The sequence below is a fragment of the Mobula birostris genome, chromosome 1 (assembly GCF_030028105.1).
Source record: "Mobula birostris isolate sMobBir1 chromosome 1, sMobBir1.hap1, whole genome shotgun sequence".
NCBI classification, from domain to species: domain Eukaryota; kingdom Metazoa; phylum Chordata; class Chondrichthyes; order Myliobatiformes; family Myliobatidae; genus Mobula; species Mobula birostris.
Window position 1 is genome coordinate 51,017,521 of NC_092370.1, and position 27,748 is coordinate 51,045,268.

General features: G+C 41.1%; 1 protein-coding gene across 7 annotated transcripts in view; it reads right to left on the bottom strand.

Annotated features, from left to right (window-relative positions):
• The window catches only part of sntg1 (syntrophin, gamma 1), a 533,050-nt gene that overhangs the window by 39,061 nt on the left and 466,241 nt on the right, over positions 1 to 27,748 (bottom strand). For all 7 annotated transcript variants that reach the window (XM_072255011.1, XM_072255020.1, XM_072255026.1 and 4 more), the window contains 2 exons: positions 22,307 to 22,423; positions 4,150 to 4,221 (listed from right to left, as the gene is read on the bottom strand). In XM_072255011.1, coding sequence (XP_072111112.1) covers positions 4,150 to 4,221; positions 22,307 to 22,423 — 189 coding nt within the window. The remainder of the gene's footprint in view (positions 1 to 4,149; positions 4,222 to 22,306; positions 22,424 to 27,748) is intronic.

A 27,748-nucleotide genomic window follows, 5' to 3' on the forward strand; every position in this document is an offset into this window, starting at 1 on the left:
AGCTCTGGAAGGATTATGCAAGAGAAAAATAAAAGTTTCACCTTCCATAGACATCTGTACAAGCTATACAAGCATGACAGCCGGAATGCCGGTGCTGGACAGAGCGATCAGGATAAAGAAATTGACCATCTTGCTTCCACATCATGCAGCTTTGGTTCAAAATCTGTCTTTTCATCAACTTCCAGTTAAAGACTGGAAATCAAAAATATCTCCATGATTCTCTCCGAGGCTAAAGAGGAACAATAAGAATGCAGAAGAGGAGACCACACAGTACCAAGGTAAAGAAAAATGGGGAGACCACACAGACTGAAGGTCAGAATAACAACAATTCAATACAAAACAACAGGAGGAATTGCTATCTAGTCAACAGAGGGAGGTCTTTAAATTCAGAGAAAATCAGTTAGAACTCTTGCAATGACTCACTAATGACATGGATGCAGTCCAGGGCTCTATTATGGGGCAAATGGAGTGAATTATATTCACACGGCAAGAACAAAAATAGAGATGAACAGATAGGATCTTGGCAGAAGGATGTGAAAGAAATGAACATGTTGATCAGTATTCTCGGAAAGATACTAATATTAACGACCATATGCAAACAATACACCAGTGGAAACAACTAGCAGACCAAAAACTGAATGTTAAACCACTTCAGAGACTGATTGAAAATTGTAGAGTGAATAGGAGCTGTATTTGCTCATTACAGTTAAAGTTAAAGTGGAAATCTTTATTGGAAAGGATTATTTTTCATTGCAAGTTTATGAGGACATAGTTTCATATTTGTTTATTTCTTTAAAGGGGTAAGATGTGTTATTATGTGTGTAAATAATAAAGAATTTCAGTTTGCAGTGGGCAATGCGGGTGGCTCACCTGGAACCAGAAATTACATTGATAAGCGGTTGCACATGCTCGGTGTTGAACAGTGTTCAGAATAAAATGTATTAGCATTCACCCACACTAAGTTTGTCTTAATTGAGAACAAACAGAACAAGTAGCATTTCTGCTGTGTAGGCCAAGGGTCTGAACTTGTGGCTGTCACATGCACAAGGGGTTTGTAAATAAATGCTTGAAATGCCGACCCCTCTAGTAGAAAATGAAAATGACGATTGGCCAAATAGAGATTGGGAAGCTTGTGGTCAAATGTGCTTTATTCCATTTGGGAGGGTGGAGCTGCCTGTTGAAGAAGGCAAGTGGCTGCTACATGCCTCCAACCAACCATTTATGCACAGCCCCCCACAGCAGAGTCTGAGGTGTTAATTGTGATGGCTATAGGTGCATTGAGGAGTGGGTGCGCCCTGAAAGGTCAGATTAAAGAGAGCTGGCCTGGTGTCATCAAATGCTCTGGTCATGCCTGCTAACCATTCAAGCATGAGATTAGGGGCACTGTCATTAAGGGTACTATACAAGGGGAAATACAGTTCAGCAGCTCATAGAATGAATGAAACAGAGATAGAAATTCACCATATCTAAAAACTCATACAGTGTTTTGGTAGTGCAGGTCAGTGGAAAGTTCATAATAGTGACAACAAGGGGGACTGATCACTTCTGTGGAGATGTATGTGTTGGCCACTAAGTCAACAGTACGCAATCTGAACTGGCATTTAGCAGGGTTAATAATCAGCACACATTAACTTAAGCAATTGAAAAGCATGTAGAGATGTGAGAAGCGTTTGGCTTTGGATGCAATGGTGACAAGTATGTCGTTCAGGTAAACAGAAAGAAAATCTTTTAACGCAGAGTCCATTAGTCTCTGAAAAGTCTGTGCTGCATTTTTCAGCCCAAACAGCATGTGCAGAAATCCAAATAAGCCAAAAGTGGTTAGAGTAGCAATTCTGAGCATACAGGCACCCGATGGTAGCCTCTGACTAAGTACACTTTAGAAAAAATATATATTTCTGGATAAACATGCTGAAAAGTCTTGAATATGTGGGATCAGGAGTGATGGCGTTGTTAAGGTGTAATCGTGCATGGACAGCAACCACTATCGGTCTTATGGATCAGGTGGAGGGGTGAAACCTAAGGGCTATTTGACCTGCATACAATGCCAAGCATTCCCATGTTAGCAAACTCAACTTTTGCGCTGTCAACTTTTCTGTGTCCAATCCATGCACATGGGCATAGACTGGTGAGCCAGTTGTGGAAATGTGGTGCTTGACCCTATCTTTGTGACTGTAGTGGAATACGTGGGCTTGGTGAGGTTTGGGAATTCACCCAGCAGGGGAGTGAATCCACATCTGGTGGTGCATCTGCTAGACAGAGTTGTCGTGGGCAATTTACTGGGAGCAGCAAAGTCCTTTGTGTCCTCAAGTCGGCAGTTCTGAAGATCTACTCAACAGACCTTTGGTGCACAGGAAATCTGCACCAAGCAGAGGTCCAGCAACTTTAGCCAAACCAAGCACCATGTGTAGCGTTATCCACTGAAGTAAGACGTATGTGTCGTGTCCCATGAGTTCAGATCCTGCTACGGTCGGCAGCCTCCAGAGATGGTTTTTTGCTCTTTGCTGGCAGCACACTCACTTGAGAGCCTGTATCATACAGAAAGTGTCACCCCAAAATGGTGTCTGTAATGAACAATAGACGACCATGGCAGCTGGAACTCATGGTATTCACAGAGCTCCAATGCCCCAACCTGATGGCACTGTCAAAGCTGCATTGTGGTCAGCACTTCTTGGTGTTCATGCTGGGTGAAAGCATAGACCCACTGTGGTCTGCTTCGGAGTGGTGGCCGTGAGCCTGCTGGAGGCTCTGCTGACAGGATTACTGAGACATGGAAAGCTGGAGGAACGATACCCTTCTGCCTGGCTGAGTGTAGACTATTGACCATTTTAGCAAGCTCCCTATATGGGTGTATTAGTGAGGGCTGTGTGAACTTGATCAGGCATTTGTAGCATAGAGAGTTCTTTAAGAATAAAACAAGGATGCTGATTGCCCAGGAGAGATAGAATGTAGTCCTTCACTTCTGAAGGCCTTGCATCATTCAGCTTGGCCAAGGAGAGCAACTGTTTAATGCACTCATATTGAGCATGTGCGGTCAAGACTTCTGATAGACTCACAACTCTAGCTGCAGTGGAACAATGTTGCTATGATGTAGTAAAATTAGGTATTGTCTGTGGTGATTTCTCACAGCATGAACTGAGCTTTCACCTGTGCCGACCACACACCTGCTCCCAAACCTCCAGTGGCATCAAAGCGACTGCATTGGTCGACATGTTGTTGAGTAACTCTGGAATTGTCTGAGAGTATCAGAGTCACCAGTGCAGGATTTTGTGAATAAAAGATGCAGGAGTCGTTTTATGTGCTTAACAAAAGCCACAGCCCTTCCATTGTGAACAAACCTAAAGCAGTTGCCATACACTGACGTCATTATGTCAGACACCATTGCTTAAAGTGAACACAGCTCAATGACAGTTTGTGAATTATGTAGAACAATTTCTATTATGCACAGCATGTGTCACCTGTCACCCATTACATTACCCTACAGCGGACACAGCTCGGTACATCACGGAAACCCACCTCCCTTCATGGACCCTGTCTACATATCTTGCTGCCTTGGTTAAGCAGCCCACATAGTCAAAGACCCAATCTGCCCTGAACATGTCCTTTTCACCTCACCTTCCATCAGCCTGAAAGCATGCATCACCAGGTGCAAGGACAGTTTCCATCGTATTCTTATACGACAGTTAAATAGTCACCCTACTGCAATAAGGAGGACTCTGAACCTCACAGTCTACCTTGCTGAGGCTTTGCATCTTATTGTCTGCCAGCACTGCACTTCCTCTGTAACCGTAACACTTTATTGTGCATTGTTATTGCTTTTACCTCAATGCACTGTTGTAATCAAATGATGTTTATGGATGGCGTAATTTTTCACTGTACATGCGACAATAATAAGCCATCTTATCAATTAATATTCCTAATGTAAATAGTTCAGAAAGTAACACTGAATAATCAATATATCTTTTGAAATATTTTAGCTTATCAAATAAACTGGAAAAGCTTCAAAGAACCACGGCATTTCCTCAGTGACAACATACTGAAACTTACACCTTTCTTATCTGTAGGGTTCAGAAAAATGGTTGGTTGTAGTCCAAACAAAACATTTCAGTATAGTTCTGCAGACACTAATAGAATCCACTTGCTCATTCATACCTTAAGGATTTTGCACATTATTTCATAAACTGTGTAACTCCTCACAGCTTTTGTCCAATCCCATGTAGTCACCTGAGGAAAGAAATGTTTTAGAGGCTTAAATGTTTGGATAATTTAGCTTTATAGGCTGGTGAGGAACAGCATGGCTTAGAATATCTTTGCACAGCAGTGCAGATGAAAATAAGCTCTCGCCACAGCGGGACAAAATTGTACTTATTTCCATATCTCTGAGTGTCCATTAGAAAAGTTAACTCTTGATTTACCATCAGAAGACTCACGTACAACTTCAATAATTCATGGCAACATTAGTGTGAAGCATCAAAATACTCTACAGCAAGATTTTTCACCTCATTAGTTTGAAAATAGCGGTTGTTATTTACCTACAGAACAGCCAAGTTTGACATAAAACCATCCTTCTTAAGGGTTCATCAAGCAACCTGTATTCTTTGTACTCACTGTGACCTGTTACTTCCTGCAAACTCAATGAGAGAAGACTCCATGCACTTTTGCAAAACAGAAATAGACATTTTCTTCATTATAACTTTCTCCAAATCTATGCTTCAACTTTCCTTGAAGAAACACAATATCCCTGCTGTCTCTGGGAATCTCCACTGCTCAAAGTGGAGAAGCAGATTTTGGCAATGTATCAAGAAATTTTATCCATGCTTTGAGAGCACGGTTTGTACTTGACCCAGCCTATATCTTATTCTTTATCACTCTAATACTTATACTAACCTCTTCTGGTCTGCAAGTCAAATTGAGTTCAAATCTTTACAGTTATATTCTTCCCACAATATTGTCCAATATACTCATGGTGATCAGCCCCCAACACCAGATTGCCTGAGTGGTAATTTGACAACTTGCTCCTGTCAAATACCTTCCCAATCTTTCTGTCTCTAATAGTAAGAGCTATTAAGTATTTAAATATTTTTAGAAATAAGGTCTAGAAAATAAAGTAATAAATATATTTCAATATATATTAATCTGATTTAAACATGGTTGGCATTAAGTTGATGGCCATATGCGATTTCCATCAGATTCCTGAGCTCAACTCACTTGACCAACAGCCCAGACTCAGTGTTGAGGCCAACAGAAAATTAGGGATGGGATTTAGATGCTTCAGAAATGCACTGATACAGAGGTCAGAACTACAAAGTGGACCTTGTCAGCAATTCTCTTACAAATTTCTACAGGGTCAACAAAGGGTGCTACTGTCCTTTTAAAATGTGTTTCTTATCATCGCCAGACCCTGCTGGACATTAAGATCTCAAAGTGCTGTAGGTCTACGCCATCACGGAGTTGATTGTTGGTGGAGAAATTGAAGGAGCTGGACGGTGCAGGTTATGCTGCTGTTTACATCAGAGAGGCTTCGGAGAGGTTGGTGCACAAAGGAGGTGTGCAGTCTAATAGTGACTGACCATCTTAGTCGCTTTTCATGTGATTGCAAGATCCTTTTGGACATGGTTACTGTGGAATGCTGCAAGTCCGATTCACTGATTTATTGGTGGACAGCAGGGGCAGATGCCAGGGGAGCTGCATGGCCTCGGTCGTAGCAAGGACTTGGCCTCAAGCTGTGGTGTCGCCTGTTTACAGCTGCCAGGAGAGAGGAATTGAAGCCAGTGTACTTTACCAGGGGCTGTCTGGCATGGTGTCCAGGCTGCAGTCGATGCAGCCCCCCCCCCCCACCACCGCCAGTATTCACTTAGCACAAGTCAAGTTGTATTGCAGATGACTGGAAATTTCTGCAGCATTCATGAACTCGGGGCCTCAAGCCACAGGATGTTGCTGATTACAGCCACCAGGAGAGAGGTGTCATAGCCGGTGCACTCCACCGGGGGCAGTGTGGTGTGTGTCTAGGCTGGAGTCACTGCTATCCCTCAGTGTTCACTTAGCAGAAGATAAACTGTATTGTGGTCATCTACAGATCTGTGGCATTCATGAACTCAGCATCTGGACTTTTTTTTGTGTGGCTGTATTTTATTGATATCGTACATGTGCTTGGTATCTTGTATGTGCTATGTGTACTTTGTGCTGTGAGTGACTATTGGTACTGTGTTTTACACCCTGGCCCCAGAGTAACCCTGAATCATTTGGCTGTGTTCATAGGTATTCATGTATAGCTGAATGACAATTAAACTTGAATTGAATGGATTGAAATTAGCAATATGTTTCAGCTAGTTACAACAAGTTATTATTTTTTCCATTAGGAAAATGTTTACCAACAATTTCTTCCCCATCATCCTTTCCATTCTGTGGCTTAGAAAATGTATGATGGGCCTGCTCCTTGCCAATAAATAAGCTAATCGTCTTTGACTTTCCATTTTGGATGTGTTATTCCTTTGCTCATATCCCAAGTGAAATATTGGCCTTACAGAGAATTCAAATACATTAAGTCACCTTTCTATAACAGTAATCAAATTCTTAACATTTGGCTGGTCTGTTTGCAAGTACAGAATAACAGTTCTTGACAAGTGCTTATTAATAATTTGTATTTTATTGCTGTCAATTCTTATACATCTAGAAATGAAACATTTTTCAATCTTCAGCTTCCTTTTGTAATAATGCTTCCTAATGATCCCTCCTAAATATTAAATTGATAGCTTGGGCAGCATTTCAGCTTCAATAGCAGTTCAATGGTGCTGCCTTCAGTCGGGTTAAAATTTTCCTAGTGAAAACTTTCCATAATTTGTAATGGAGGGTGAAGACGCCACCTGTGTTTGTAAGTAGGCTGAGTGCTCAGCTTAATCGCACAAGCCACTGCCGTAGTTTCATATTGACTTGGATTTCTCAGTTATAAGGAATATAAAAAAGAAAACAACTATTTTCCTGTATGCAAATTGTTTCACTGCATTGTGATTTAAGGCTTATGATTTTTTTATGGCAAGCACACAAAGTTGAATGAAATATACAAATGCTGGTCCCTTCACTGTCAATTAACGACTGTATCCCAACACATCTAAGAATTTAAGTTGGAGTGGATTCTAGAGCATTCCTATGCCTGATCAATACCACAAACAGCTGAAGTCAGTGAAACTGCAGATCATGTAATGGGTAGTGATAGATCTTCCAGCTTTGGTCCAATATTAAATAAGATCCTGGACAGTTATAATAAAAGTAATTTATATCATATCTCAAGGTCCATTATGAAATTGATTTGGACAAGATTAGTAAAAGATATAAGGGATGTACTTATCATTGACAGTTGTTTTTTTGAGTTTTGGACAGATGGTTTTGAATACAGAGAGTGGCATTAGGATCAGGTTAGTGTATAACGACAGGGATATGGGGAATTAGAAGTCAGGGTGGTGTCTAGTCCTTCGCTCCACGTCTAAAGCCAGCGACATGGACATGGGATGAATGTGGTCCGATGTTAGGCCGGCAGACCAGTGAAGGTGAAGTTTGGTGGCTTCCCCAGGGCAGCGAGTCATCAGCGTTGGTCATTCTGTGCATGCAGGAGACATGAGAAATGGTGACACCCCCCCCCCCCCTCAATTATGCAAGTCGACGAGACTGAAGTTTGAGGCTTAGTATTTGGTGTCCTCATCTGGGGTTCTAAATCATTGTCATAAGCAAATCCATAAGTCCATAAGATATAAGAGCAGAATTAGACCACATGCTCCATCGAGTTTGCTCTGCCATTTCATAATGGTGATCCATTTTACCTCTGAGCAGCCCCCTTCCTGCCTTCCTTCTGTATCCCTTCATGTCCTGACCAATCAAGAATCTATCAACTTTTGCCTTAAATATACATAAAAATTTGCCCTCCACAGCTGCCTGTGACAATGAATTCTACAGATTCACTACTCTCTGGCTAAAGAAATTCCTCCTAAAAGGACACCCCTCTACTCTGAGGCTGTGTCCTTTGGTCTTAGACTCTCTCACCATAAGTCCTTCTTCACAGCCACTTCTTCACTTTTGATAGGTTTCAATTAGGTCACCACTCGTTCATCTGAATTCCAGTGAATACAGGCTCAGAGCCATCAAATACTCTTCATATGACAAGCCGCTTAATCCTGGAATCATTTTTGTGAACCTCCTTTGAACCCTGTTCAGTTTCAGCATATCCATTCTAAGATTAGGGACCCAAAACAGGCTTCACCACTGCTTTATAAAGTGTCAACATTACATCCTTGCTTTTATATTCTATCCTTCTTGAAATGAATGCTAACATTGCAGTTGCCTTCCTCACCACAGACACAACCTGCAAATTAACCTTTAGGGAATCCTGCACAAGGACTTCCAAATCCCTTTGTTTGTCAGATTTCAGTATTTTCTCTCCATTTAGAAAATAGTAACCCTTTAATTTCTTCTCCCAAAGTGCAGGATCATACACTTCGTGGCACTGTATTCCATCTGCCATTTCTTTGCCCATTATGTTAATCTGTCTAAGTCCTTCTGTAGCCTCTCTATTTCCTCAAAACTACCTGCCCCTCCAGCTATCTTCATATCCTATTCACACATTGCTACAAAGTCATCAATCCCATTGTCCGAATCATCGACATAAAATATAAAAACAGACCCCTGCGAACACCACTAGTCACCAGCAGCCAGTCAGAAAAGGCTCCATTTATTCCCACTCTTTGCTTCTTGCCAATTAGCCACTGCCTTATCCATGCTAGAATCTTTCCTGTAATACCATGGGCACGTAGCTTGTTAAGCAGCCTCACGTGTGGCACCTTGTCAAAGGCCTTCTGAAAATCCAACTACGCAACATCTACCCATTCTCCTTTGTCTATCCTGCTTGTTATTTCCTCAAAGAATTCCAACAGACTTGTCAAGCAAGATTTTCCCTTGAAGAAACCATGCTGACAATGCTCTATTTATTCATTTGGGTTCAAGTACCCCAAAACCACATCCTTAACAATTGACGTCAAACATCTTCCCAATGACTGAGGTCAGAATAATGGATCTATAATTTCCTTTCTTCTGCTTCTCTCCCTTCGTGAAGAGTGGAGTGACATTTGAAATTTTCCAGTATTCCGGAACCATTCCAGAATCTAGTGATACTTGAAAGATCATTACTAATGCCTCTACAATCTCTTCAGCCACCTCCTTCAGAACCCTGGGGTGCACACCATCTGAACCAGGTGACTTATCTACCTTCAGACCTTTCAGTTTCACAAGAATCTTCTCTCTATTTATGGTAACCTCACACACTTGATGACCCCTGACACCAGGAACTTCCATCATATTGCTAATGTCTTCCACAGTGACCGATGCAAAATACTTCTTCAGTACATCTGTCATGTTGTTGATCCCATTACTACATCTCCAGCATCGTTTTCCAGCAATCTAATATCCACCTCACTTCTCTTTTACACTTTATGCATCTGAAGAAACTTTTGGTATCCTCTTTAATATTATTGGCTAGCTTACTTTCATATTCCATCTTTACCTTCTTAATGACTGTTTAATTGTCTTCAGTTGGTATTTAAAAGCTCTGCAATCCTCTAACTTTCCATTAATTTTTACTCTATTATATGTCTTGGGGCAGGTATCAAAGATCAAATCATAAAGATCAATCAAAAGTTAAAAAGTCTGCAGAAACCTTGGTCTACAAGTCTCTGCAAGTTCACTGGGGAAGTCGAAGCCCATTGTCCATGAGTCCACTGGAGGCTGAAGACGGCGTTTACTGGGGTTGGAGGACTGTCTACAGGTATGTGTATAGGTGAGTGGGTGGGAGGGAAAAATGGAGCTTGTTTTGCTGTAGTTGTTTAGTTGGTTGTTGTGTCCTGTGTTGTTTTGCTGAGTATTGTAGGCATGCTTTGTTGGTGCCAAAGTGTGTGGCGATACTTGTGGACTGACCCAGCATATTTTCTGGTCTGTTAATTGTTAACGTAAACAACACATTTCACTCCGTGATAAATAAATGAACCTGAATCTGGATAAAGGTCAATACTTCATTTGCATTTCCTATCAAATACCTAGGTTCCATTTAACCATATAACAATTACAGCACGGAAACAGGCCATCTTGGCTCTTTTAGTCTATGCCAAACTCTTACCCTCACCTAGTCCCACCGACCTGCACTCAGCCCATAACTCTCCATTCCTTTCCTGTCCATATAGCTGTCCAATTTAACTTTAAATGACAACATCGAACCTGCCTCAACCACTTCTGCTGGAAGCTCGTTCCACACAGCTACCACTCTCTGAGTAAAGAAGATCCCCCCCATGTTACCCCTAAACTTTTGCCCTTTAACTCTCAACTCATGTCCTCTTGTTTGAATCTCCCCCACCCTCAGTGGAAAAAGCCTATCCACGTCAACTCTATCTATTCCCCTCATAATTTTAAATACCCTTATCAAGTTCCCCCTCAACCTTCTACTTTCCAAAGAATAAAGATCCAACTTTTTCAAGCTTTCTCTGTAACTTAGCTGATGAAACTCAGGTAATATTCGAGTAAATCTTCTCTGTACTCTCTTTATTTTGTTGACATCTTTCCTATAATTCGGTGAACAAAACTGTTCTCTGTACTCTCTTTACTTTGTTGACATCTTTCCTATAATTCGGTACACAATACTCCAAATTTGGCCTCACCAATGCCTTGTACAAATTCAACATTACATCCCAACCCCTATACTCAATGCTCTGATTTATAAAGGCCAGCATACCAAAAGCTTTCTTCACCACCCTATCCACATGAGATTCCACCTTCAGGGGACTATGCACCATTATTCCTAGATCCCTCTGTTCTACTGCATTCTTCAATGCCCTACCATTTACCATGTATGTCCTATTTTGATTAGTCCTATCAAAATGTAGCACCTCACATTTATCAGCATTAAACTCCATCTGCCATCTTTCAGCCCACTCTTCTAACTGGCCTAAGTCTCTCTGCAAGCTTTGAAAACCTACTTCATTATCTACAACACCACCTATCTTAGTATCATCTGCATACTTACTCATCCAATTTACCACCTCATCATCCAGATCATTAATGTATATGACAAACAACATTGGACCCAGTACAGATCCCTGAGGCACACCATTAGTCACCGACCTCCAGTCTGACAAACAGTTATCCACCACTACTCTCTGGCATCTCTCATCCAGCCACTGCTGAATCCATTTTACTATTTCAATATTAATACCTAACGATTGAGCCTTCTTAACTAACCTTCTGTGTGGAACCTTGTCAAAGGCCTTACTGAAGTCCATATAGACAACATCCACCGCTTTGCCCTCGTCAACTTTTCATTCAAATAAAACATGTGACCTAGACAAATTCATACAAGTGCCGAGCTTTTGATATTTCAGAAAGGACAGGGAGGAAGGTAAAAGAGGTTGGGGGGCGGGGAGCGACACTGTTGATCAAATATAGTGTCACGGCTGCAGAAAAGGAGAAAGTCATGGAGGGATTGTCTATGGAGTCTCTGTGGGTGGAAGTTAGGAACAGGAGGGGGTCAATAACTCTACTGGGTGTTTTTTATAGACCACCCAATAGTAACAGGGACATCGAGGAGCAGATAAGGAGACAGGTTCTGGAAGTCTGTGGTGGGAGATTTTAATTTCCCAAATATTGATTGGCATCTCACTAGAGCAAGGGGTTTAGATGGGAGGAGTTTGTTAGGTGTGTTCAGGAAGGTTTTCTGACACAATATGTAGATAAGTCTGCAAGAGGAGAGGCTGTGCTTGGTCTGTTATTGGGAAATGAATCTGGTCAGGTGTTAGGTCTCTCAGTGGGAGAGCAATCTGGAGATAGTGATCACAATTCTATCTTCTTTACCATAGCATTGGGCAGGGATAGAAACAGACAAGTTAGGAAAGCATTTAATTGGAAGAAAGGGAAATATGAGGCTATCATACAGGAACTTGGAAGCATAAAATTGCAACAGATGTTTTCAGGGAAACGTACGGAAGAAATGTGGCAAATGTTCAGGGGATATTTGCGTGGAGTTCTGCATAGGTATGTTCCAATGAGACAGGGAAAGGATGAGAGGGTACAGGAACCATGGTGTACAAAGGCAGTTGTAAATCTAGTTAAGAAGGAAAGAAGAGCTTACGAAAGGTTCAAAAAACTAGGTAATGATAGGAACCTTGAAGATTGTAAGGCTAGCAGGAAGGAGCTGAAGAATGAAATTAGGAGAGCCAGAAGGGGCCATGAGAAGGCCTTGGCAGACAGCATTAAGGAAAAACCCCAAGGCATTCTACAAGTATGTGAAGAGTAAGAGGATAAGATGTGAGAGAATAGGACCAATCAAGTGTGACAGTGTGACAGTGGGAAAGTGTGTATGGAACCAGAGGAGGTAGCAGAGGTATTTAATGAATACTTTGCTTCAGTATTCACTACAGAAAGGATCTTGGTGATTGTCGGGATGACTTACAGCAGTCTGAAAAGCTTGAGCATATAGATATTAAGGAAGAGGATGTGCTGGAGCTTTTGGAAAGCAACAAGTTGGATAAGTCACTGGGACCGGATGAGATATACCCCAGGCTACTGTGGAAGGCGAGGGAGGAGATTGCTGAGCCTCTGGCAGTGATCTTTGCATCATCAATGGGGATGGGAAAGGTTCCGAAGGATTAGAGGGTTGCGGATTTTGTTTTCTTATTCAAGATAGGGAGTAGGGATAGCCCAGGAAATTATAGACCAGTGAGTCTTACTTCAGTGGTTAGTAAATTGATGGAGAAGATCCTGAGAGGCTGGATTTATGAACATTTGGAGAGGCATAATATGATTAGGAATAGTCAGCGTGGCTTTGTCAAAGGCAGGTCATGCCTTGCGAACCTGATTACATTTTTCGAGGATGTGACTAAACATATTGGTGAAGATAGAGCAGTAGATATAGTGTATATGGATTTCAGCAAGGCATTTGATAAGGTACCCCATGCAAAGCTTATTGAGAAAGTAAGGAGGCAAGGGATCCAAGGGGACATTGCTTTGTGGATCCAGAACTGGCTTATCCACAGAAGGCGAAGAGTAGTTGTAGACGGGTCATATTCTGCATGGAGGTTGGTGAACAGTGGTGTGCCTCAGGGATCTGTTCTGGGACCCTTACTCTTCATAATTTTTATAAATGACTTGGATGAGGAAGTGTAGAGATGGGTTAGTAAATCTGCTGATGACACAAAGGTTGGGGGTTGTTGTGGATAGTGTGGAGGGCTATCAGAGATTACAGCGGGACATCAATGGGATGCAAAACTGGGCTGAGAAGTGGCAGATGGAGTTCAACCCAGACAAGTGTGAGATGGTTCATTTTGGTAGGTCAAATACGATGACAGAATATAGTATTAATGGTAAGACTCTTGGCAGTGTGGAGGATCAGAGGGATCTTGGGGTCCGAGTCCATAAGACACTCAAAGTTGACTCTGTTGTTAAGAAGGCATACGCTGCATTGGCCTTTATCAATCTTGGGATTGAGTTTAAGAGCCGAGAGGTAATGTTGCAGCTATATAGGACGCTGGTCAGACCCCACTTGGAGTACTGTGTTCAGTTCTGGTTGCCTTACTACAGGAGGATGTGGAAACCATAGAAAGGGTGCAAAGGAGATTTACAAAGATGTTGCCTGGATTGGGGAGCATGCCTTATGAGAATAGGTTGAGTGAACTCGGCCTTTTCTCCTTGGAGCGATAGAGGATGTGATGAGAGTCATTGATCGTGTGGATAGTCAGAGGCTTTTTCCCAAGGCTGAGATGGCTAGCATGAGAGGACACAATTTTAAGGTGCTTGGAAGTAGGTACAGTGGAGATGTCAGGGGTATTTTTAAGCAGAGGATGGTGAGTGCGTGAAATCTGCTGCAGGAGACGGTGGTGGAGGTGAAAACGATAGGGTCTTTTAAGAGACTTTTGGATAATAGGTACATGGAACTTAGAGAATTAGACGGTAATTTCTAAGGTAAGGACATGTTCAGTACAGCTTTGTGGGCTGAAGGGCCTGTATTGTGCTGTAGGTTTTCTATGTTTCTAAGATTGCAGGCTTTCTTCCCATCTGTGGTAGAAAATGCTAGAAATCTCCAGCAACTTCTCAGCAACTATAAAAAACCCTGATCAGAACAAGTTGAGCTAAAGGGTAATATTTTGAATGTTATTAAACTAATCAGTCTCAACAGTTGATGACAAACGTATATTTTCACCATTTTAATTCTTTTTTCAAATTCTAGCATTTTGGTGGTTTTCTTTTCACTTGAAATTCTGTTAGTGCATGTGAAAAGAACTCTGATCTCCATTAAGTTGGTAAAAATATCTTACTTGGGATTCTGTCTGCAGGTGTGAAAGGTACAGAAATATAAATTCACCAAATGTTAAAAGAATTCTGTATTTTCTTGAAGGAAGGTTTAACTGATGGACATCTTTTTTTTATATTCTTCTGTCAGGACATAAAAGGATTCCAAAGCACAAGCCATTTAATTACTAATTTAATTGGTTCAGCACAACTTTCTGTGCTGAATGACCTGCTCCTGAGTAATACTGTTCTATGTTCTATGTTCAATAGCTGAAGATATTCTTGGCCTAATCATCCAATTTATGTCAGTATGTGGAATTCAGACAGTATTTTATTAATCTCAGTTTAATTAAAGAGATTGCCTTAATTGTTCTCCCCATGGAGTGGATTCACATGCGTTGTTTCGGGAGGTAATTAATGACCACTCATGATTTCACTGAGGAGCATTAAAGTATGTCTTATACAAAAATGTACTGCTGTAACTTCCCAAGTTTCTTCAATAGTAACTCCCAAACCCACAAGCACTACCATCTAGAAAGACAGGGACAATTGTCCAGGATGTCATCTCTTGCAGATTTGCCTCCACAACACACACAGTCTTAATTTGGAAATAAAGTCTCTGTACTCTATTATTAAACTTAATAAAAAATGTACTATGAACTAGATGTTTCAGGATATTTTATAAGATTAGCAATTATAAATCTTAAATAACTCTAAGCTTTTCTCCGAAATAATTGTCTTGAAGAAATGTCCAGCTTTGGACTGTTTTCTGGCCAGGGCAATTTCTCATGACCTTGGTATTACCAGAAGACAGAGGAAAAGACTTCCTTTTCCTTCTCTGTGGCAATATGTATTTTTCAATTAAACATTGGAAATAACTTCGGAATGATATATAAAATCAAATATACTTTCCCATGATTCTTCTCAGCATTAGTAAACTTATGTTAGATTATAACTTATGGACTGCAACTTTGAACCATCTGCTCCAAGGAGCTATCTATCAACAGGAGGTAGCTTGTGATAACTAGAACTTTTCAGGGAGGCATTACTAAATGACTCAATATCAACCCATGAATTAGAAACAGACACAAGTATTATGGCCATATTGTATTTCACACAACTACACGAGATTGTAATTACTCAAAAATATAGCTAGCTAGAGGAATATTATTCTGAGTTAATTATCCATTGATTAAAGGGAGTCACTAGCAAATAAAGAAATAAATAAATCTCATGATGCAGCTATTTATTATGAGCAATGTGAGTCATTTAAGCAGTATTATATTTGTCCAACTTCTGGAAGATCTTTTCAAATGGTACAAATTTGAGATACTATGTGCAATGGGTTCAAAATGAAGACTGTAACATTTGCAAATTCTCCTTTTAGTAATGTAATGCAGGAATTTATTATTCATAAAGAGACAAATATACATTTAGGCACTTTGCCAGCCTATTATTGAATTAGAAATTTTGCACCTACAGTATATTAGTGAAGAAAAGGAATTCAACGGTTAGGTCAAGTACTCACATTCCAATTGAATCTAGCTTTTCATTCATTTAATTGAAAAGTATGAGCACATCTAATTGGCTAAATGATTGCTAGCAAGACTTAATCTTAATTGATTCCATAGAACATATTTATAGAAAATGAATTTTTTATAAAACTGAGCTTAGCTATTTCTATTATTCTTCATTTTAGATACAGTATATAAAGCAACTAATTCACTTTACCAACTGCATAATACATATAAAATAAGTTTAAACCAGAAGACCATAAGGCATAGGAACAGAATTAGGCAATTTGGCCCATCAAGTCTGCTCCACCATTCGATCATGGCTGATTTATTTTCCCTCTCAACGCATTCTCCTGCCTTCTCCCCATAATTTTTGTTGCTCCTACTAATCGACAACCTATCAACCTCCGCTTTAAATATACCCAATGACTTTGCCTCCACAGCTGTCTGTGGCAATGAATTCCACAGATTCACCGCCCTCTGGCTAAAAAAAATCCTTCTCATCTCTGTTCTAAAGGGACATCCTTCTATTCCGAGGCTGTGCCCTCTAGTCCTAGACGCTCCCATAATTTGAAACATCCACTCCAGATCCACTATATCCAGGCCTTTCAATATACGAGCAACACACACAAAATCCTAGAGGATTTCAGCAGGCCAGGGGGCATCTAAGGAAAAGAGTAAACAGTCGATGTTTTGGACTGAGATCCTTCATTAACACTCAATATCCAGTATTCAATCAGTTTCAAAATGCGTTCTTCTAAAATTCAACGAGTACAGGCCCAGAGCCACCAAACAATCTTCAAACATTAACCCTTTCATTCTCGGGATCATTCTCATAAACCTAATCTGGACCCTCTCCAAAGCCAGCACATCCCTTATTAGATATGAGGCCCAAGAAATGCTAACAATGCCCCAAATGTAGTTTGACAAATGCCTTATAAGGGCCTCAGCATTACATCCCTGCATTTATATTCTAGTCCTTGTAAAATTAATACTCACATTACATTTGCATTCCTCTCTACTGATTCAACCTGCAAGGTAACCTTGAAAGGATCCTATACTAGGACTTTCAAGCCCTTTGCAGCTCTGATTTCTGAATGTGCTCCCCATTTAGAAAATAATCTATTCTTTTATGCCTTCTACTGAAGTTCATGACCATCACTTCTCTCCTACCTGTCCATTCAATTCCTTCTGCTGACTCCCTGCTTCCTGAACACCATCTGCCCTTCCACCTGTCTTTGCATCATCTGCAAACTCGGCCACAAACCTATCATCCAGATTATTAACATATAATGTGAAAAGCAGCTGACTGAACATTGACCCCTGTGAAACACCAGTAGTCACCAGCAGTCACCAGCAGTAAAAGAGAAACCACCCCCTTTATTCTGACTCTGCCTTCTGCCCACCAGCCAAACGTCTGTCTATACTTTCCTATAATACTATCGGTTCTTATCTTGTTCAGTATTCTTATTTGTGGCAACTTGTCAAGGGGATTCTGAAATATGAGTTAACACCATCCACTGACTCTGCTTTGTCTATTCTGCCTGTTATTTTCTCAAAGAATTTCCTTATAAATTTATCAGGCAAAATCCTCCCTTAAGGAAAGCATGCTGCCTGCAGCCTATTTTATCATGTGCCTTCATGTACCCTGAAACTTGATTCATAATAAAGGACTCATATTGTCAATAACTGAAGTTAGACTAACTGGCATATAATTTCATGTGTTTTGCAAACCCTCCTTCTTAGAGTGAGAGATATTTGTGATTTTCCAGTCCTCCAGAACCCTTCCAGAATCTAGAGATTCTTGGAAGTTCACTACTAAGCCTTTGCAATCTCTTCAGTTACCTCTTTCAGAACGATGGGGTGTACTACATCGAGTCCAGATGACTTATCTACCTTCAGACCTTTCAGCTGTCCAAGTACTTTTTCCTTAGTAATAGTGTCTACACTCACTTCTGTCCCCTGACACTCTTGAATTTCTGGTATGTTGCTTGTGTCTTCCCCAGTGAAGACTGACTTACTCTGTTCATCCACTACTAGTTTGTTTCCCATTATTACCTCTCCAACATCATTTTCCAAAAGTCCAATGCTCTAAACTGTAGGCTTATTCAGAAAGTTAGAAGGCATGGGATCCAGGGAAGTTTGCCCAGGTGGATTCAGAATTGGCTTGCCTGCAGAAGGCAGAGGGTGATGGTGGAGGGAGTACATTCAGATTGGAGGGTTGTGACTAGTGGTGTCCCACAAGGATCTGTTCTGGGACCTCTACTTTTCGTGATTTTTATTAACGACCTGGATGTGGGGGTAGAAGGGTGGGTTGGCAAGTTTGCAGATGACACAAAAGTTGGTGGTGTTGTAGATAGTGTAGAGGATTGTCAAAGGTTGCAGAGAGACATCGATAGGATGCAGAAGTGGGCTGAGAAGTGGCAGATGGAGTTCAACCCGGAGAAGTGTGAGGTGGTACACTTTGGAAGGACAAACTCCAAGGCAGAGTACAAAGTAAATGGCAGGATACTTGGTAGTGTGGAGGAGCAGAGGGATCTGGGGGTACATGTCCACAGATTCCTGAAAGTTGCCTCACAGGTGGAATAGGGTAGTTAAGAAAGCTTATGGGGTGTTAGCTTTCATAAGTCGAGGGATAGAGTTTAAAAGTCACGATGTAATGATGCAGCTCTATAAAACTCTGGTTAGGCCACACTTGGAGTACTGTGTCCAGTTCTGGTCACCTCACTATAGGAAGGATGTGGAAGCATTGGAAAGGGTACAGAGGAGATTTACCAGGATGCTGCCTGGTTTAGAAAGTATGCATTATGATCAGAGATTAAGGGAGCTAGGGCTTTACTCTTTGGAGAGAAGGAGAATGAGAGGAGACATGATAGAGGTGTACAAGATAATAAGAGGAATAGATAGAGTGGATAGCCAGCACCTTTTCCCCAGGGCACCACTGCTCAATACAAGAGGACATGGCTTTAAGGTAAGGGGTGGGAAGTTCAAGGGGGATATTAGAGGAAGGTTTTTTACTCAGAGTAGTTGGTGCGTGGAATGCACTGCCTGAGTCAGTGGTGGAGGCAGATTCACTAGTGAAGTTTAAGAGACCACTAGACAGGTATATGGAGGAATCTAAGGTGGGGGCTTATATGGGAGGCAGGGTTTGAGGGTCGGCACAACATTGTGGGCCAAAGGGCCTGTACTGTGCTGTACTATTCTATGTTCTATGTTCTATGTTAAAATGACATTGTCTACCTTATTCCTTACCTTGGAATGCAGCACCAACTTGATTTTCCCTATCTACTTGCATACTGATGTCTCTCATGACTATTGTAACATTGCCTTTTTTACGCGTCTTTTCTATCTCCTGTTGTAATTCGTACCCCACATCCTGAATACATTTGGGGGCCTTTCTATAGCTCCCATCAGGGTCCTTTTCACCTTGCAGCTTCTTAGCTCTACTTGCAAGGATTCTACATCTTCTGGTCCTATGTCATTTCTTTCGATTCCATTTTTTAAATCAACAAAACCACCCACACGCTCTGCCACCTACCGGTACTTCTGATACGACATCTTCCTCCAACAATGTCTCTGTGATGCTCACAACATCGTACCTGCCAATTTCCAACTGTGTTACCAAATTGTCTACCTTATTTTGCAGACTGCGTGCATTAAATATACACTATCCATCCTCTACTCAGCATCCGACTTGGCAATTTTGTCTACATTTTGCCTGAAGTTAAATTGTTTTTCCTTTCTAAACTTATTGTCTTATTCTTTATTGCAGAGTCTTCAATAACTTCTCCTGCACTTGCTTTTCCTTTTGTTTTATCCATACAGTTCTAAGCTGGTGAACTCACCCCACTACTAATTAGTTTACCTTATCCACAACTCTAGTGCCAGCATGGTTTAGGTGATTCATCGATTCAAACCCACTCCTCCCACGCCAATCTTTCAGCCATCATTTAGCTCTCTGATCTTATTAACCCTGGGGCAATTTGCTCATGGTTCAGATAACAACCCAAAGATGATTATCTTTTTGGTTCTGCATTTTAATTTAGCCCAGAGCTGCTCAAATTCTCTCAGCAGAACTACCTTCCTATATTATTGGCACCCACATGGACCAAGTCTACTGGATCTTTCCCCTTCCTCTTCAAATTCCTCTGCAGGTCCTGAACCCAGGCACCATACAGACAACACAGCCTTTGATTCTCTCGATCCTTGCGACAAAGAATTATGTTTTCTTCCCTATGTTACCCCCAGTTACAACCACATTCTCTCCTCCCCACTCAAAGGCTCCCTGGACCATGGTGCCAGATTTTGTTTGCTCATCCTTCCTACAGCTTCCACTCTCAACCTCAAAGGGAGCACAATCTCAGAATCTTAGACTTGTGGCAATCACAATGGCTGAGGCTCCTCCAGCACTACCTCTTGGAACTCCTACCTGTCACACTCACATTCAGACTGTGTCCTTGGCCACAGAGCGAATTTGAAGCATTTAATCTAATTAGTGTGACTGCCTCCTGAAACACAGTGTCCAGGCAACTCCTTCCCTTCCTGATCCATCGCAGTGTTTAAACTCGGATTCCAGATCATCAGCTTTGAGCCACCAACACTTGCTGTAGATGTGGTCACAAAGGACTAGGATGGGATCCACTAGCTCCCATATCATGCAGCTACAAAACACCACCTGATCCTGCATCCATACTCAATTTAATTATTTGATACTTCTTTAAGTAACTACTATATATAAAGAAACCTTACTATTTGATACTTCTTTAAGTAACTACTATATATAAAGAAACCTTACTATTTGATACTTCTTTAAGTAACTACTATATATAAAGAAACCATACTGCTACTCTCCTATGCCTCCTTGCCACAGTCTCTCCTGCCCAGTCAGACCTCAGACTCCTACACTGGCCCTCTTATGGCCAAAAATGGCCCCCAGGCCTTCGGCCTCCATCTTTCCTTGCCGAACCTTCTTGATCCATTTACTGTTTAGGTGGGACTTGACAAATAAACTAGCTTAGAAATTTCCTTTTCATTTTTAAAAGGACTTTTAAGCAGTACTATGCATCAGTCTAAAGCTATTTTATAGATTCCCAGAAAGGTCACAATTCTTTACTTGAAATATTTCCAAAACAGTGAGTGAAGACATCTTGATGAAGGGTCTCAGCCTGAAATGTCAACTGTTTATTCCTGTCCACAGATCCTGCCCGACTTGTTGAGTTCCTTCAACATCTAATGGAAAATAACTTCTCCACGAGGTGTTTTGTTTCCGCAAGAAGGCCACAGTAATTTTCAAGAATTATAATGAAGCAGAATGAAGCAGGAGGTTCCCAGTGAGATTTTACTGCGTAATTGCAGTTTCTGAATATCTTCTGTTTGATACTAATATTTGTAAAATTGAGATTGTGCAAACATTAATACCAAACAAAAACTTGAGATTGATTCGTAGATTAATATGTAGTAAATAACCATGCAAACTCTGTTTGCTTCTGTGGGGTGAAGGAATAGAGGATGAAGTCTTCTCTCCTTGAATATAAAACCTTTGTGTCCTCAAAAATACAGTGATCACCAGAAAACTGTTAGATTTGGGAGAGAACAACAGAGCCTGGAAAAATCTTGAGGTTGGGAAGCTGAGTCAGACCATGAGCAAAGCAATCTGGGCAAATTCTGCTGATTACAGAAAACAGTAAGAACCACGTTGCTGTAAACTCTGGCTAAGTACAGTCTTGGGTGGTGGATCTGTACTTCATTCTATACTTCCTCACAGATAGTTCCCATTATTGTTAGTTATACTTCTAATGCCTATGATCCATCTCCATACCATTGGGCAAGAAAAGTACCAGATGATGACATATCCCCTATTAGCAATCAATTCTGAATACAAAAAATATTATTGTTTAAGGTGCAAGGAAGGCTCAGGGTTAATTGCAAACAGTCAACAATGCAGTTATTGAGTCCTCTGAAGTAGCCTATAAAAATGCTGGTAAATGTTGGTCTTTTAAACAGTAGACTTTCAGGGAAAACAAGATGACTAAAAGTTATTTGTTCTGAGACTAAAGAAGTGTTGCCATTTTTCAGACCAGAGAGAGTATAAACCACATGGGAGGTAAAAGTTGAATATTGTACTGGAATGAGAACCATTTGGGGGAAGATTCGATTTCAGGTGCTAACAAACATCCCACTGCACAGATAAGGGTTAACTTTTTTGCTGAATGTCAGTTGGGCTAAGAAGAGTTGCAATTTTTCTCTGCTCTAGATTAATTCTATTTTCAACTGCAAAGAACTGCTTTGCTTCCAGCATTGTGAGAAGACAGGAATTCCTTCATTATTAGAGATAATAAAATTTAAAATACATGGTATAACATATAATTCATTGCAATCATTGGTGTAGTATCATATCAGATGAATATATATGTTTTGTCTGTACATTTTTAGCTGTACACTAAATTAAAAATGCAAGTTGATTAAAGCAAAACTGAACCTACTGGAGGTGCTGTAAATGTGTACAGACAAGCGCCTCGCACGGCTAGATACTTTGGTGTGTACAGCTTATCCTGCAGTGAATCTGGCTCCCGGTCTTCTACCCAGCCCATGTAGACTATCTGTCAAAAAAACACAACATTGACCAGTCTTACATTAGTAACTCGAGGGCATTCTTAAGATGATATATATATATAGAGAGAGCAAAGTGAATCATTCATCTTTAAACCATTTGAAATCAACAACTATTCTTCTGCTTTATTATTTTATTTAAGGCCTTATGGTGCATGATTATCCCCATTCATCATGATGAATAGTCTTTCTTTTTGCCTTAAGGTAGAGAATCGTTTTGTAAAGATGTGTTTCATTTATATTGTATGCTTTCATTTTATGTAAAAAAAAATTTAGACACATTTTAAGACATATTTCGCTCCATTCTCTACTAAGGCAGGGAAGATACCAGGTTTGGTATCTTCTACGGTCTATTCCAGCTGCTACCATCTGGGAAACGGTACCGCAGCATAAAAGCCATGGCCAACAGGCTCCAGGACAGGTTCTTCCACCATCCATCAGACTGATTAACTGATGCTGATTTGAGTGTATTTCTATGTTACATTGACTGTTCTAATTATTATAAATTACTATGATTGCACAATGCACATTTAGACTGAGACATAGTGTAAATATTTTTACACCTCATGTATGTGAAGGATGTAAGAAATAAAGTCACTTCATTTCACTTTCTTTTTTTTGTGCAATAGTAAGTGTTGGCAAGATTTAGAATTAGACAAAAAGCCGAGATTTGTGATTAGCTCCCTCTCGTCACTTCCAACACAGGCTGCGTTCTAACATTGTGCACTCTCTTTATTTGCATGTTTGCCACTGCAGCACGCATTAATTCCTGTGGACATTGGGTCCAGTTCTCTGCAAGGCCAATATTGTGAATGTCTGGGACAGTTTAAACATAGCTGCGATAATTGCTCAGGCCTCACTCCATTAGGAGTGTAGCTGGAGCAGGAACTCGTAGACCTTTCACAGTAGATGCTGTGAACAATGGCAAAGATGGTCAACAGCAAGAGCAGACGGCAAGCTCTTCGTACATTGAACTGGAACCCGTGTGCATTATATAGAAAGGAGAACAGATCTGCATTTTCCGCAAGGTCAACTATGTGCTTAAGATTCTGCACAGGCAGTAGAATCAGATAACGTGGTAAATCTGAGCCAGAAGTCAAACCTCAAAGGCTTAGATGCAACACTGCAATAAGTTTAATGGTGTGGTCATAATGAGCAACTGCATCAGCAGTATCAGAATCTGCTCTCTTCATTATATTGCTACTACTGACATAGCAACAACTTTGTCTATTGGAACACATACCAAATATCCAAGGCCAACTTCATTCTTATGCAATTAATGCAGCTGGAACTTTAGCAGCTTATCTCATAGCTCTCACCTATTGTTACATCAAGGCTACATGTTCGAATGTCTGCACATTCTGGACTGCATTTATGGATACTGTATATTCTCTCTTATGCATGACTAAGTAGCATACAATCCACGGCACTAGCATCTTACCTTCAGGGTCAGGCACACCTGAATCATTTTATCACTGCTTGGACCCAGACCCCATTATATTTTAGTGTAAACATAAATAAAGGAAGCAAATTCCCTCGATGAGTTGTGAGTGAGAATCATCAAGTTCAAGTTTGTTGTCATCTGACTGTACATATATAACCAAATGAAACAACATTCCTCCCGACCACAGTGCACCCACAAAACATATAGCACACACAACACATAAACCAAATTATTATCAGATGAGTTAATAAAATATATTTCAAAATACAAGCAACACAGGTAAACAGTAATCAGAACAGTAAATGGCACGTTGACCTAGTGATGAGACCACGGTAGTGGCAGGGTATTCATTAGTGTCACCGCCTGAGCGAAGAAGCTGTCACACAGTTGGGCAGATCTCATCCCGAGGTTTCTGTTCTTTCTTCCTGACAGTAGTGGGATTGTGAGATGGATGGTAGGGATCCTCTACAATGCTTTGGGACCTTCATCTGTTGCACTCCCAGAAAATGTAACAAATAGTTGGGAAAGGAAACCCTGGTGATGCTCTCTGCAGTTTTAACTACCCTTTGTAGGGTCTTGCGGCCTACAATGATGCAGCCAGACAGGATGCTCTCAATGGTGCTCCTGTATAAATTTGTTAGAATCCGGGCAGGGAGCCTTACATGCCTCAGTGTCCTCAGAAAGTGTAAATGTTGTTGAGCCTTCTTGACTTCTGAGGAAGTATTTTAGGTCCAAGTTAGCTCGTCTGTAATGTGCACCCAAGGAACATCGTGCTCTTTACTATCTCCATAGCAGAACCATTGATGTGCAATTGAGAATTTGTCTTCCTGAAATCCACAATTATCTCTTTTGTCTTGCTCACTTTGAGACTCAGAATGTTGGTTTCACACCATTTAACAAGGCTCACTACCTCCTCTCTGTATGCCAACTCATCCTCGCAGCTGATGAGGCCAACCGCAGCAGTATCATCAGCGAACTTAATGATGCAATTTGAGCTGAATGTGGCAGTGCAGTTGTGAGTCAGCAGCGTAAACAGCAGCAGACTGAGAACACAACCCTGGGAGGCACCAGTGTTCAACGTGATGGATCTTAAGAGAAGTTGCTGCCAACTTGGACTGACTGGGGTCTTTCTGTTAAGCAGTTCAAGATCCAGTTACGGAGTGGGGACAGTTTACCCACCAGCCCCCGAGGGATGATCTGTTAAACACCGAGCTGAAATGAATGACAGCATTCCGGCATTTTGTATTTGGGACAGAACAGAGAGGAGGGCCAAGGCTGTGGCATCATCAGTGCACCGGTTTGAGTGGCAGGTGAACTGGAAGAGTCCTAATGTAGCTGGAAGTTGGCATTTTATATGATCCATTACCATGTGCCTCTCAATGTTGCACCTGGACAAAGTAGTCAGAGCGAGTGGCACTTCATGTTTCTTGAAGTCAGTACCACCAAGCGGTAATCATTTAGGGTAGTTGACATTGCTTTCTTAGGTACCAGAATGTGACTGTGTTGAAGCCAGCAGGGACAGTAGATTATGTTAAAGATGTCTGTTAAGACTTCTGTTAGTTGATCCACACAATTCCTCAGCACCCAACCAGGTAATTTGTCTGGCCCCATAGGTTTGGTTGGACTTACCCATGGCTGTGACCAGAGAGGGTGCCTGTTACTTAGGGGGAGAAGGGGCCTTCCTTGATGTCACTTTGTTCAATGCATCAAATTGTGCATAGAAGGCATTTAGGGAGGTGTCGCTGTTGCTGACATGCAGGGTGGACTTGTAACCTGTTATGTCATGAATACCTTACCACAGAGGCCATGCGTCCCTGGTATCACAAAGGTGTTGGTGGATTTTCTGTGCGTACTCACACTTTGCCTTCCTGATGGCACGAGAGAGTGTGGCTTTTGCTAACCTTAGAGACATCCTGTTCCCTGATCTGAAGGTGGTATCCCAATCTCTAAGCAGAGCACGGACCCCTGTAGAACCTCATGGTTTCTGGTTTGTCCTGGCAGAGCAGCATTTAATCACAGTAATATCCTCCATGCATTTTTCATGTAGGGAGTCACCAATTCCGAATATTCATCAATGTTGATGTGAAAATCATAGGTAGAGTCATAGAGTCAACCTCCCAAACATGTGATCTCCAAATTTTAGAAAGAAAGTGGCAACAGATACTTTGTAACACAGCAAATAATAGATGCCTCTGCAGGACACATTCCATCCTGACTTAGAAACATAGTGTTGTTCCATCAATGTCAATGTATCTAAATCTATGTTCTCCCTTCCCTAAAATATGGAGTCAGCTCCTACATCAATACGTTGCTGATGAAGCACAGTAATAACTTGTTGGCAGCAACCAAAGCTACAAACTACTTTATTAATCACACTTTTTCTTGAAAACAAGCATCACAATCAATAACCTGTAACTTTCCTTCTGGACTTGAGCTTTTCTGCAGCGTGAACTGAAGTCTCAAAGGTGCAGGACTTTGCGGCATGTTATGTACAGCCTGAAATGAGGTAGCTGGGCCCGGTGCCTGGGGGGGGCAGGGGGAGGGATGAGCTGATGCTTGAGCATTGCTGGAGGGGACTTGGAGGCGATTTGAAGCAGCAGAAATGAGGCAAGGCAGAGGCGATGCAATGGGGCACACATCTGAGAGTGTGCAACAAGCTGATGTTTGACCAATACAGGCACTAGTCCAAAACAGGCCAAAATGAGGCAGCGGGGCCCGGGCCCAAAGAGCACAACAAAGCAGCAGGACTCTGGTCCAAGAGCAAGGAATGAACCACTGTTTGGCCAAATTGGAATGGTCAGGGTGTGGGGACCAGAGGTGAGGTATGGGCCAGTGTTCAGCTCACTGCTCACAAGGTTTACTCATCTCTCCACTGAACTGAGTTTGTGGCCTGCAACTAATGGGCTCCTGGACCAGCTGCCGCCGGCTTCGTGGCTGTGAACTCACATTCAACAGTTTCAGTTCTGAATGCTATTTGTTTCCTTTTATTGTTTGCATGAATCTCTTGGTTGTATATAGTATGCATACTTTGATAATAAATGTACTTTAACTTTGACAGTCAAAGAAGGTTGGTCACCATTTTTTTCCTCAAGGTCATTAAGATTGAACAAAGTTCTTGTTAAACAAAGTCCACAACCTTTGAGATAAATTCTTTAAGAAAGATAGCACTCCACATAACTGAAATAGTGCAGACTAATGAACTTCTAGCTTTGTAATGACGTCATGTTTCTAAGCCACAGTGGGTGCTGGGAGAGTGCAGGGAAAGATCTAGTGAAATCTTGATCTAAATTTTCCCTAGCAGAAAGCAAGGTCTTTAAGCTGCAGTTTAAAGTATGATAATGTTTTTAAGCAGGGTTAATATTTAATTTTGTGAGCACAATTCAATAATTAAAAAATGTAGTTCTTTATACAATAATTAAATGTTATCTGTTGTGCCTGTGCATAACTGTGCATAACAAATCAATTAAATAAAAGCATGCATGCGAGAGACAGCTTTAATTGCTGTATTCACATTGCAGCCAGACAGAAAAAGAGCAATTTGCATGCACAGACAACAGATCAATACCTAGTGCTACGGGCGGGAAATAGATCCATACATTACACTTCCTCCCTTTTAGATTAATGCAACATAAAACTATATATATACAAAACATTCAACTTCCCTTTCATAAACCCATATTCCAAATAAATATCCTTTCACATTAACAGTCCATAACCCCCTCACCTCTCTTTTATGCTTTATATTTCTGAAAAAAAATTCTTTAGTATCCTTTTTAATTTTATTGTATAGCTTTCCATCATATTTCATCTTTCCCCTCCTTATGGGTTATTTATTTCTCTTCTGTTGGTTTTTAAAAGCTTCCCAATTCTC